Below are 13,206 nucleotides of genomic sequence, written 5' to 3' on the forward strand. Positions count from 1 at the left end.
TCGCCAGTGTGTCTGACACCCACCGATCAAATATGGATGCCCTATCATTGGTATCAAAAACCTGGACATCTGCTTTAAAAAGGGGTTTCCAAGATTTTAGAACTGATGACCTATCCTTTTGGATCGGTGGGGGTCCTACACCCGCACAGGCTCTCGCAGTAGCGCCGTTGCCTTCTCACAGCTTCTCCTACGCCATTGACGTCACGTGACCTAAGAGCAGCTCAACCTCATTGAAGCGAATGGGGCTGAGCTGCGATACCAAGCACAGCTGCTATACAATGGCCGGTGCCTTCTCAAACAGCTGATCGGTGGGGGTCCTGGGTGTCGGACCCCCACCGATCAGATACAGATGACCTATCTGGAGAATCGGTTCAAAAAAAATATAGAACATGTTCTATTCTAACGGGTCTGCAAAAAAACGGATGCAACACAGACGTCATCTGTATTTTTTGCAGACCACAAAGTGCACATGGTTGTGTGAATGCACCCTAAATCAACAGGAAAAAATATCAAAAAGTTAGGAAGGAGAAAGTAAATTTTTTGTTATATAGGAGGGCTTTTATTTATGCCTTATGCACACGACCATATGTATTTTGCGGTCCACAAAAAATGCGGATGACATCCACTGTACATTGCGTATTTTGCGGAACAGAACAGCTGGCCCCTAATAGAACAGTCCTATCCCTGTCCGGAATGCGGACTATAATAGGACATGTTCTATTTTTTTGCGGAACAGGAAATACAGAAACGAAATGCACACTGAGTACCATCTGTTTGTTTTTTTTTGCGGACCTATTGAAAAAAAAAAAAGGAACGGAAACGGATTGAAAATACGTTTGTGTGCAAGAGGCCTTAGTGCTATGTCTGTTGCTTTATAGAATGTTTAATTATATGAATTGTAATAAATCTCTATTTTCTTTTTACCGCAGAAAGCCAGAAAAAGGGATCCAGTACTTGATTGAAAGGGGCTTCCTATCCGATACCCCGGTGGGGGTAGCGCATTTCATCCTGGAGAGGAAAGGCCTGAGTCGACAGATGATCGGAGAGTTCCTCGGAAACCGCCAGAAACAGTTTAACCGGGATGTGCTAGAGTAAGTCGCCATGAAATCTGCGAGAGAACACCCAAGCGTCGCCATGTGGTCCCTTGTGCCATCTTGTGCGGATGTGGGTTTGCCGGGGAGAAGGGGGTCTTCTTTTCCTTTTGTGCTCGCTAGAGCAGGATGTGCCGAGCTGCGCTTCCTTGGCTCCGTGCGGAGGGCGGTCCTGGAACGAGAATGCTTGACATGTTGTGCGAGCGGATAAGGATTTGCTGGAGGTCTGCCACTGTGGGAGAGAGCAGTATGCGTCTTATTAATGAGGACTGCCATCTTGGAAAGGGATTCTAGGCAAAATTCATGTGGGGTCAGCCAAGGTAAAATAGTCAGGGGGCGCGATATGTAATTATGGAGAAAGCAACGCCCCCCCCCCTCTATCAGAGAGGGAACCCCCATAAGTAAGTCCAGCACACGTAAGCATACAGGTAAGGCTATGTTTGACGTATAAGGGTCCATTCACACGTCCGCAATTCTTTTCCGCATTTTGCGGAACGGAATTGCGGACCCATTCATTTAGAAAAAAAAAAATAGAACATGTCCTAGTCTTGTCCACAATTGCAGAGAAGAATAGGCATATTCTATTAGTGTCGGCGATGTGCGGTCCGCAAAATGCGGAACGGACATTGCCGGTGTCCGTGTTTTGCGGACACACACGGATGTGTGAATGGGACCCATAGGGCCCCATTCACACAACACAGGCCGTTTTATCTTTACAATAGGGGCCTGTGTGCAGCGTATCCTACTGGACGCCTATACGGTGGCGCAGCAGTGTACATCAGAGGATCCTGCTCAAGCGTAGGCTCTAAGCGTCATGTGAACAGAGCCCGACGTGCACACTTTTCCCCCATTTCCAGGATGCTATATATAGGGAACGTTTCGAGGGAGTCGTCAGCATTGATTTTCGTTCCCTGACTAACATAATGGCAGTTCTGGCGGGTAAAAAGCCAATCTATTTTTGACTCCTTTTACCCTGCAGAGCTGCAGCCAGCTTGTTACCCGCAGTCATTTATATCTGCCAGTAAGCGAGGGCTGGGGCGAGCAGCTCCGTCAGGTTTCTCTATTTATAACCCTGAAAAGCTCCTGCCAGTGATTATAATCTGTATACAGCGCTGCGGAATATACTGTAAGCAACAGGAAATCAATACCATAGAGATGTAGCAGTGCTGACTTTGTCCTTTTAACAGCTCGGGGCTTCACCACCTGTCAGCCATGATGAGGCGATCTGCACACAGGTGCAGGTTTCAGAAACGAAAATCTGTGGGTTTTGTACGCAGATTTCCGTGTTTCCGCACCAAAAATTAACTTGCTTGCAGTTTTTGGTGCAGATTTGAGGCAGTTTGGCCTTGAGAAAGGGTGAAATCCACACAAGAAAAATCATACAAAGAATTGACACGCTAGGGATTTCAAAATCCGCACGGAACCAAAAAGCAAAGTGTGCGTGAGATTTGTGAGATCCGTTTTGCTGGTGCTGTGTTACGTTGCGTTTTTCACGCTCATCATCCGCAACATATGCAGGTAGCCTTACGCCGCTACAGATATAGCAGAGGCAAGTTAGTATTTTGTCACAACTGTGTGATACATGATCAGCAAATACGTGGCTGGTTTCTTCTGAAAACAGCACCACACCATGTCCCCGGGTCGTATGTGGTATTGCAGCTCAGCCTTATTGCCTTCCATATGGTTGAATAGAATGATACAATGCAACTCGGTGACGCTTGTGGTGCTGTTTTTGGAAGAAAGCTGCATCTTTTTCTAAACTTTGACAACCCCTTCAACTGCAAGTAAACCCACCATATTATCCAAGTGGATTTGCATTATTGCAATGCACCAATAAAACCGTTAAAGGGCATCTGTCAGCAGTTTTGTGCCTATGACACTGGCTGACCTGTTACATGTGCACTTGGCAGCTGAAGGCATCTGTGTTGGTCCCGTATTCATATGTGCCCGCATTGCTGAGAAAAATGATGTTTCAAGATATGCAAATAAGCCTCTAGGAGCAACGGGGGCGTTACCATTACACCTAGAAGCTCTGCTCTCTCTACAATACTCCTAGAGGCTCTGCGCTCTCTGCAACTGCCGTGCCCTCTGCACTTTGATTGGCAGACACAGGTGTGATGATGTTTTCTGCCACTGTCAATCAAATTGCGGAGAGAGCAGAGCAAACCCTTTAGGTGTAACAGCGACGCCCCCGTTGCTCCTAGAGGCTCATTTGCATATATTAAAGCATCATTTTTCTCAGCAATGCGGGCACATATGGACATGGGGCCAACACAGACGCCTTCAGCTGCCATGTGCACATGTAACAGGTCAGCCAGTGTCATAGGTACAAAACTGCTGACAGATGCCCTTTAAATCACAAATTGAGCTCTGCTACATATGTATGTGCAACCACATATTTGATTCCTTGATTTTGAAATGTAAGATGTGAGTCGTTTTCAATGGATCTGTTGTATTTCCAGCTGTGTGGTGGATGAAATGGATTTCTCCAACATGGATCTGGATGACGCCCTGAGGAAGTTTCAGGCTCACATACGCGTTCAAGGGGAGGCTCAGAAGGTGGAAAGGCTCATCGAAGCGTTCAGGTGACTCCTCGATCACGCTTTCAATCTTCTATTGCGTCTCTAAAATCATTTTATCCTTTTCACATTTCTGCTTTTTTTTTTTTTTTTTTTATGTTCCCCCAGCCAGCGGTACTGTGTGTGCAATCCCGCGCTGGTTCGCCAATTTCGGAACCCGGACACCATATTTATACTGGCGTTTGCGATCATTCTCCTCAACACGGACATGTACAGTCCGAGCGTCAAGGCTGAGCGCAAGATGAAATTGGATGACTTCATCAAGAATCTGCGTGGTAAGAAATAAACCGTGGCCTGATGGGCATCTTTCGCTCAGATGTGCGATTGTCTGCGAAGTGCCCTAAACGGGCCTAATGCTCTGCAGAGATCGTGATCAATGAGAGACCCCAACCAATCCGCGAGTAATGTGACATGCCACCACACTTTTCTGGTAATATTGATTTTTAAGCAAGTGCTCGCAGCCTGCCCCATGAAATAGAAGATACCTGCTCCACGCCGCTCTGGTCCTCCTCGCTGCCTCCATCTTCCAGACCCTGCGCTGTTTACATCCGGCGGTGCATGGTTATGGTCATATACACTGTCCCAGCCAATGACTGGCTTCAGCGGTGATGGGGCTACAGGCATCACGTCACTGCTGAAGCCAGTCATTGGCTGGAGCAGTGCATGTGAGCATGCCCATGCACTGCCGGATGCCGGGACTGGAAGATGGTGGCAGCGTGGAGCAGGTAAGTATGAATCTTTTTTTATTTCGTGGGACAGGCTGTGGGCACTTGCTTACAGGGGTTTTCCAAAACTTTTTAACTGATTACCTAGTCTCAGGATAGGTCATCAGTATCTGATCAGTGGGGGTCTCACACCCGGGACCCCCTCCCCATCAGCCGTAAGCGCTGCGGCCTTCTCTCAGCTCACCAAGCGCAGCGCCGTACGTTGTATAGTGGCTGTGCATGGTATGCTGCGATGTAAGGGCGCCCTTAGATGTAGAAAACACATTAGACCACATTCTCCTGGAATGAGTTCATAGAGTCCTTGTGCTTCCTCATATTTTCCTACATGCCTATAAAACCTATTGACTGAGCTGAGTGATACGGAATTCTTAAAGTACATTCTTCACGACTTTACACCTTGCACAGTGCAAGGAAACGGTCTGATTGACTTATCTTGGTTTGTTGGACATTATAGTTACATCCGCGACCTCAAGTGCCATGGGCTGAAATATTTTAAAGGGCATCTGTCAGCAGTTTTGTGCCCATAAAATTGGCTGTTAACTGTGCACTTGGCAGCTGAAGGCATCTGTGTTGGTCCCGTATTCATATGTGCCCGCATTGCGGAGAAAAATTATGTTTTAAGATATGCAAATAGGCCTCTAGGAGCAACGGGGGCGTTACCATTACACCTAGAAGCTCTGCTCTCTCTGCAACTGCCGCGCCCTCTGCACTTTGACACTGCCAGTCGTCACACCTGGCCCAGTTAGTCAAAGTGGAGTGGTTGCAGAGAGAGCAGAGCCTCCCCCCCCTTTGCTCCTAGAGGCTCATTTGCGAATATTAAAACTTTGTTTTACACAGAAATGCGGACACATATGAAGATGGGACCAACACAAATTTCTTCAGCTGCCAAGTGCGCATGTAACAGGTCAGCCAGTGTCATAGGTGCAAAACTGCTGACAGGTGCACTTAAAGTGTAACTGTCATATTTTTTTTTATTTGCTAGTTTATTAGAGCTAGGCATGTATAACTGAGTTAGTCTGTCAATGATTGCCAAAAGATCTGTAGTTACCTTATAATAACAGCTTTCATTAATGTCCCGTCCCTTTCCACTGCTCCCTTAAAAGACCGTTGCTATGGCTCATCTGTCTCTGGCTAAGAAGACGGAGGGGCGGTCCTTCACACTGCATGCCTGCATTAGGCTTCAGAGTGAGGAGGCGTGTCTCTCAGTAATCCGATCTGATTGGCTGGCAGGGAGCTGCTGGCTACAGCAAGTGTGTATGGGAAGTGAGGGAAAGCAGTTTTGGCCTCAGAGAACTGGCTGCATAATGATTTTTTGATGAAAACATAACAGTTACCCTTTAAGAGGACCTTTTGGCTCTTGTGATATCTGTTTCAGTAATTACCATGAAACAACAACTCTTTAGTGTCTTTTCTTAGAACTTTGCAACGTGACATTTCTCTGTTATTCCTCCTGGAAATATATTGCTAAATTGACACCATCTCCCTTGTCCATAGGGCATGTCCCTACAGATCCTGATAGTTTCAGGGCTGATTAATAGACAGTGCTGGACCCTGTCGGGACACAAATCATTGGGATAACGGCCATTGGTCAGTTTATTCATACATTTCTAGGAGGAATTATAAAGGCTCAACACAGGGTTGAAAGAAAAGGTGCTCTAGTATAGTTATTTATGTGGCATGGATGCATTTATGGGAACCTAGTATACAGATTTCCCCTTATTTTTTTATGTCCTAGGGGTGGATAATGGGGAGGACATTCCCCGGGACTTGCTAGTGGGAATATATCAGCGGATCCAAGGTCGAGAGCTGAGAACAAACGATGATCATGTATCTCAGGTGCAAGCCGTGGAGAGGATGATTGTTGGAAAGAAGCCGGTAAGGAGCATGGTGACCCCAACACCCATTCCTGTGATAGTTAGTGCACCGTGGTTGCTCTTTATGATATCGCTTTGCCGCTCTCACCCCTGCAGGTACTTTCTCTTCCACATCGGCGTCTTGTGTGCTGCTGTCAACTCTACGAGGTCCCAGACCCAAATCGTCCCCAGAGGATGGGTCTGCACCAGAGGGAGGTCTTCCTCTTCAATGATCTTCTGGTGGTACGTAAGAAGCTTGTCTGGTCAGTGACCAGGAGGATATATATATATATATATATATATATATATTGCATCAGAGTCCAATGAATCCTTCTTCTCCTGCCATGTAGGTGACAAAGATCTTCCAGAAGAAGAAAATTTTAGTGACCTACAGCTTCCGGCAGTCCTTTCCACTGGTGGACATGCAGATGCAGCTCTTCCAGAACTCCTGTAAGTGATTACTACTACTGTACATAATGTTGCATAGATTTAGGATATGGACAGACATGGCGGGTCCGCTACAGATTTTCCGTAGGGTATCTGCTGAAATTCTGCAGCAGCAAAATCCGTGCCAAATGGGCCGGTATTTGTCACAGAAATGCTGCGGATTTGCTTCAGAGGTCTCCCACTACATGGCAAAGGGTGAAATTCGCAGCACAGATCCATAACCCAAGTTGACACGCTGCGGATTTAGAATCCACACAACATGGCAAGTCTTTGAAATTTTCCACAGCACGTGGGCGACATTTATTAAAATCGCATCCTCATTGCTTCTACAGGAAATGCCGCCGATTTTCCGCACTCGGTTCCACTGTGGAAACTCTGCAGCGTTTAGGCCACATGTGGCTGTTCCTTAAAGTTTGGGGGTCACTTATATTGACGTTCTCTAATATACTTACACCTGTTATCAGAATCCCTCCCTATATAAACGAGTGAGCATATGGCTACTTTCACATATGCGTTTAAACGACTAGATACGGCTGGAGCGTCACCACACCCTATTGACTATAATGGGATCCGGCCTGTTGACTATGACTATGGGATCGACCAGTCAGAAAATGCTTTTCACGCTAGTTTTTGTCTGGCTGAATCCCAGCAATCGTGCCGGAAACAAACTGGATCCCATTATAGCCAATGGGCTCTGGCAGTGATCAGCAGCGTCCGGCTATGCTGTTTACGGTGAGCTCTGGCAGGCTGTTCCACTACCAGATAGTTTAAACCAGGGATGCTCAACCGGCGGCCCTCCAGCTGTTGCGAAACTAGCAGTCCCAGCATACGCTAATAGCTGTAGGCTCCGCAGGCATGCTGGGAGTTCTATTTTGCAACAGCTGGAGGGCCGCAGGTTGGGCATCTGGTTTAAACGCATACGTGAAAGTAGCCTTAGTCTGTTAGACCGTATTTCTGGGTCTGCATCTGTCCCACAATTTTGCGGAACGGGTTCGGACCCATTCATTTAAATGGGGCTGCAAAAAATGCAGACAGCACATCGTGTGCTGTCTGCACCCGTAGTTCCGTTCCACGGCTCCACAAAAAAGATAGAGCATGTCCTATTCTTGTCCGCAACCTTGGACAAGAATAGGCATTTCTATCATAGGGTTGGCCATGTGCCAAAATAAAACTCACACGGCCGTTACCCGTGTTTTACGGATCCGCAATTTGCGGACCGAATAACACTTACAGTCGTGTGAATAGACCCTTAGTAGAAGTAAAGAACCCTGCTCTATTGCCCTGCTGGTCTGTCCATCCTTTGGTGCAGAAGGTATAGGCTGTTATACAACATCTGATCGACGTAAGGAAGCCACGGGGGCTCTCCACCATTGCCCTGCTCGGTTATCAGAATCTTTCCTAGTCGTAAAATGGGGGGTCCTGAGAATATACATTAAAGACTTGCTGTAGACGCAGTCACCTAATCTACGTACGTTCACCTATTGTAATGATGAATCGCTATTCTCAGTTACAGAATGTGAGGTCACATTCACACACATCAGCCTGGCGCTCAATAGTACCAAGCAAAATGGTTGCTCAGTGCACATGGTTGAAACTGCTAAGGCTACTTTCACCCTGCCGTTTCTGGGTCCGCTTGTGAGATCCTTTTCAGGGCTCTCACAAGCGGCCCAAATGGATAAGGATCCGTTCAGAATGCATCCGTTTGGTCTCCGTTCAGCTTTTGAGGCGGACACCAAAACGCTGCCTGCAGTGTTTTGGTGTCCGCCTGACGATGCAGAGCCAAACAGATCCATCCTGACTTACAGTGTAAATCAATGGGGACGGATCCGTTTTTTACTGACACAATATAGTGCAATTGAAAACAGATCCGTCCGCCATTGACTTTCAATGTAAGTCAAGACGGATCCGTTTTGAGGTACTTTTTTTTTTTTTTAAGAATAATGCAAACAGATCCGTTCTGAACGGATACAAGACGGATCTGCACGGAACGCAGGTGTGAAAGTAGCCTAACTTTTCTATGTGCTTAGAAGCACAAAGGTTCAGATAGGATTCTTCATGAAGTACATTATTTACCTCTGCAGAAATACCTGAACATATGATGCATCCAAAAGTGACCAGGTAGTTTATCGCTGGGTGGGTGGGAGTTATGGAGGGTGAAGCAAACTTGTCACCGACCAGTCACATATGAAGTTTACTAAAGGTAGCCATATCCATCAGATGAATGCCGGGAACCGGCCAACCATCTAATTTGTATGAAGGTATCAACAGAGGTATTTGCCAGCCACCTATTATTCTCACATGCATGCTCGGCCAAGTGGGGCATGTGTATCGGGGTGTTGAGAGGAATCCCTGTCATTCAGCTTTCTTAAGTGTATGGAGGACGGAGCGCTGCGGTTTAACCACTTCACCCACAAGCCAGGTTTGGATGTGCCATACGGAGTAGGTACTATATTAAATTCATATAGAAGATGCCAACTAGTGACAGATCTACCGTCAATAGTATTTATTACCTATGAAAAAGTGTCAAGAATGGCCGAAATACTCTAGATGAGCGTATTAGACTGTCCACGTGTGTGTACCGCCATGTCTACTCTAGTAACCTCCCATCTTCTGCTGCAAACAGACTATCAGAATGGCATCAAATTGCTCTCTGCTGCCCCTGGTGGTGAGAGGAAAGAACTGATCATCTTCAACGCTCCAAGTCTTCAGGACCGGTTGAGGTTCACCAGCGACCTACGGGAGTCTATTGCAGAAGTCCAGGAAATGGAGAAGTACAGAGTGGAATGTAAGTATGTCAGCGGACGGTTTCTTTCTATAACCGGATGGCTGTCTCCACCAACTCAACCCATTTCACATATTTAATACTATGTTTTATTTGCATTAGCTGAGCTAGAGAAGCAGAAGGGGGTGATGCGTCCCAACACCTCCCCTGGACCCGGGATGAAGGAAGCGGTCAATGGAACTCTAGGCCGGCCAAGTCTGGATGACACATATGCACTAGGTGAAGGTCTGAAGAGAAGTGCCCTCAGCAGCTCCTTAAGAGATCTCTCTGATGTTGGTGAGTATTCCTTATCCTCATCCATGCCATCACTCATAAACGTGCCCATTCTACAAGCAGAAACCTCCTGAGCGGACCATCGGTGGTTGTCAGAGGGGGCAAATGAGAACAGACCTGGTATAGGACAGTACAGACAGATCTAGTTCTAGATTTTGTTTCTCTGACTCGTCATTTGCTACTGAAGGTTAGACTGGTGACCGTTCATGAACTTGGGCCCATCTCATGTTTTCAAAGCCTAAGACCGATTTCACTCAAGTCTCAGATCAGAACCATCTGGGTCTTGTTGTGTACAGAGCATCAGGGCATTGAAGGGGCGCACAGTTTATCAATCTCCACAGAGGTGATCTTCTACAAGCGGCCCATGCACGCAAACTTATTTTTTTACCCGCATCCAATCCGCATTTTTTGCAGGTCCGTTGCGGGCTCGTTCACTTCAGTGAGGTCCGCATCCGTTTGTCCCACAATAATATAGAACATGTCCTATTCTTGTCCGCATTACGTTCTATTATGGGCCGGGCGTTCCTTTCTGCAAAATGCGGAGCACACTTGGCTGGTATCCGTGTTAAACTGTGCACGAGCCCTTAGAGTAATAGCAGACAAACCCGCTGATTTCGACAGGACCCGTCAACTACTGTGTGTGGTGGTGTCCTAAGGATAGTTCAGTCTTGACTGCACTGCCACATGTACGCTTACTGCACGACGGGGTCACGTGCGCAGCTGCAGCCAATGACTGGCCCCATCAGTGCTGGGTCACGTGCCGCTTGGGGACATGTCACTGCTGAGACCAGTCATTGGCTGCAGAGGTGCATGTAAACCCATCTATGCAAAAAGTTTACATGTGAAGACAGCCTGGAACCCACAGAGATGCAATCAGGCAGTGTTCAGCAGGTAAGTATAGTTCCCTTCACAGGTCCCACTAGGTGGAGGGCAAGGGAGATTTAAAATAAATAAATTATGGACAATTCCTCTAAGGCTACTTTCACACTGGGGTTTTGGTTCCCGTTTGTAAGAGCCGTTTCAGGGCTCTCACCAAACGGATCAGTTTTGCCCTAATGCATTCTGAATGGAAAAGGATCCGCTCAGAATATATCAGTTTGCCTCCGTTCAGTCTCCATTCCGCTCTGGAGGCGAACAGCGTTTTGGTGTCCGCCTGACAATGCGTAGGCAAACGGATCCGTCCTGACACAATAAGTCAATGGGGACGGATCCGTTTTCACTGACACAATATGGCACAATAGAAAACGTTTTGGCTATGTTATAGATCAGGCATGGCCAACCTGCGGCTCTCCAGTTGTTGTAAAACTACAACTGCCACCATGCCCTGCTGTAGGCTGATAGCTGTAGACTGTCCGGGCATGATGGGAGTTGTAGTTTTGCAACAGCTGGAGAGCCTCAGGTTGGCCATTCCTGTTATAGATAATACAAACGGATCCGTTCTGAATGGATGCAGACGGTTGTATTATCTGAACGGAACCATGATGGTTCCGCACCAAACGCGAGTGTGAAAGTCGCCTTAGGGAGATAAGCCACAGCCAAAGGGGCTTGTCAGTAGCTTATTCCCCTCTTTCCGTACAGAACACCTGCATGCATGGCCGAGCATTCACCCGCCGGAATCAGAGGTTTTGGAAAATGGCCCCCAATTACTTGCGCTGTGCGGTACAATAAATATGCATCTCCTCTGATCAGTCCTTGCCTTATTAACTCAAGTACAAAGATTATATTATTCCTTTTTCTGCCATGCTGTTTGATCCAATCTGTTGGTTAAGCAGGCGATCTGCCAACTTTATAATGAGCCAGACCCCAGCCACTTGAATTGCCAAAGTTACCCGGGCACGGAGCCAGGTGATGAATCTGATCAGGCAGACATCAGAAAAGTGACCCTGGTGGTCCAGTGTGCTTCTATACCGGGGGGGTTCAAATCGGACCAGGGACAACAGCTTTATCGAGTCTGTATGTTGTGTCATCGATTGGGTCAGTCTCCTCCAGATATTACAATTTACTCTATACCAATAATTATTTGGGATTGGAAAAGTAGATTGTGAGCTCAACTGGGGAGGGGGAAATGATTGGGGCGACTGTAATCTGTATACAGCACTGCAGAATATGTAAGAAAGCCAGCAATAAGGGGTAAGAAATTTAAGGGCATCTGTCAGCAGTTTTGTATCTATGAAGCTGGCTGACTTGTTCCATGTGCTGCTTGGCAGCTGAAGGCATCCATATTGGTCCCATGTTCATATGTGCCCGCATTGCTGAGAAACATGAATTAATATGTGTAAATGAGCCTCTAGGAGCAACGGGGGCGTTGCCGTTACACCTAGAGGCTCTGCTCTCTCTGCAACTGCTGCCCCCTCTGCACTTTGATAGGGCCAGGCAGTCAAACGTCATCACGCCTGGCAGCTCTGTCAAAGTGCAGAGGATGCTGCAGTTGCAGAGAGAGCAGAGCCTCTAGGTGTAATGGTAACGCCCCCGTTGCTCCTAGAGGCTCATTTGCATATATTAATACATTATATTTCTCAGCAATGTGGACACATATGAACATGGGACCAACACAGATGTCTTCAGCTGCCAAGAGCACATGTAACAGGTCAGCCAGTGTCATAGGTACTAATCTGCTGACAGTTAATAGCCTGACCCTTCAAACAGCTGATCGGCAGGGGTGCAGGGAGACGGACTTCCACCTATCTGATATTGATGGCCTGTCCTGAGGATAGCTCATATCACCTGGAATGGATACAACTGCGGCACACCTTCACCCATGAGAAGTAGTTTTATATTGATTATCAGTCTTCTGGGTGTAAAAATAATTCTTTTGTTCACGTAACAGCAAGCAGAGATCTTATAAATAGTGAAGAATTAAAGTATATTAGAAATAATGGGGTAGGCGGAGGCTTCTTGCAGATGTTGCATTGCCTCTGAGCATCCATCTGTAAACCCTTATATGTAGTAATTCACTTACAATGCAGACCCCGGGGACGACGACATCACATGTGTAAGTAGCTGGGGGGGGGATAAAACAAATTTGCACGCTACGCAAAACTGAGGCTCACATTTCATTTCCAGTCGTAGCAGCATTAATCTTTCCCCCCCCCCCCCGTAAGAGCGTCATAGTGGTCCGGGTTGCACATGGTTTACAGTGCTGGCACCGTGCTTTTGTATGTGATATATAACCTACCCGTTGCCTATTCTAATGCTGGTGCACAGGAATCCCCTGCTGGCGAAGGGCACATTGATTTCTATGTAGCACAGTGACTTGCTGCCACCTTGTGGACAAATGTATGCATGGCAGCTGCAATACTAAGCATGGAAAATGCAGGTTGTGTGGGCAGACGTGTCATTTACAGCAAGGGAACTCACTGTACCCAACAGATGGCAACCCCTCGGGACGTAAAGCAGTCATTTGTATCCAGGCAGCGAACTCAATTCCCTCTTATTCTCTGCATATTCTATTTTCTC

General features: G+C 47.0%; 1 protein-coding gene across 5 annotated transcripts in view; it reads left to right on the forward strand.

Annotated features, from left to right (window-relative positions):
• The window catches only part of IQSEC2 (IQ motif and Sec7 domain ArfGEF 2), a 200,155-nt gene that overhangs the window by 184,839 nt on the left and 2,110 nt on the right, over window positions 1-13,206 (forward strand). For all 5 annotated transcript variants that reach the window (XM_044305346.1, XM_044305350.1, XM_044305348.1 and 2 more), the window contains 8 exons: window positions 930-1,091; window positions 3,554-3,676; window positions 3,779-3,945; window positions 6,131-6,270; window positions 6,366-6,491; window positions 6,599-6,698; window positions 9,319-9,480; window positions 9,580-9,753. In XM_044305346.1, coding sequence (XP_044161281.1) covers window positions 930-1,091; window positions 3,554-3,676; window positions 3,779-3,945; window positions 6,131-6,270; window positions 6,366-6,491; window positions 6,599-6,698; window positions 9,319-9,480; window positions 9,580-9,753 — 1,154 coding nt within the window. The remainder of the gene's footprint in view (window positions 1-929; window positions 1,092-3,553; window positions 3,677-3,778; window positions 3,946-6,130; window positions 6,271-6,365; window positions 6,492-6,598; window positions 6,699-9,318; window positions 9,481-9,579; window positions 9,754-13,206) is intronic.

This window comes from Bufo gargarizans, chromosome 9, assembly GCF_014858855.1.
Source record: "Bufo gargarizans isolate SCDJY-AF-19 chromosome 9, ASM1485885v1, whole genome shotgun sequence".
NCBI lineage: Eukaryota > Metazoa > Chordata > Amphibia > Anura > Bufonidae > Bufo > Bufo gargarizans.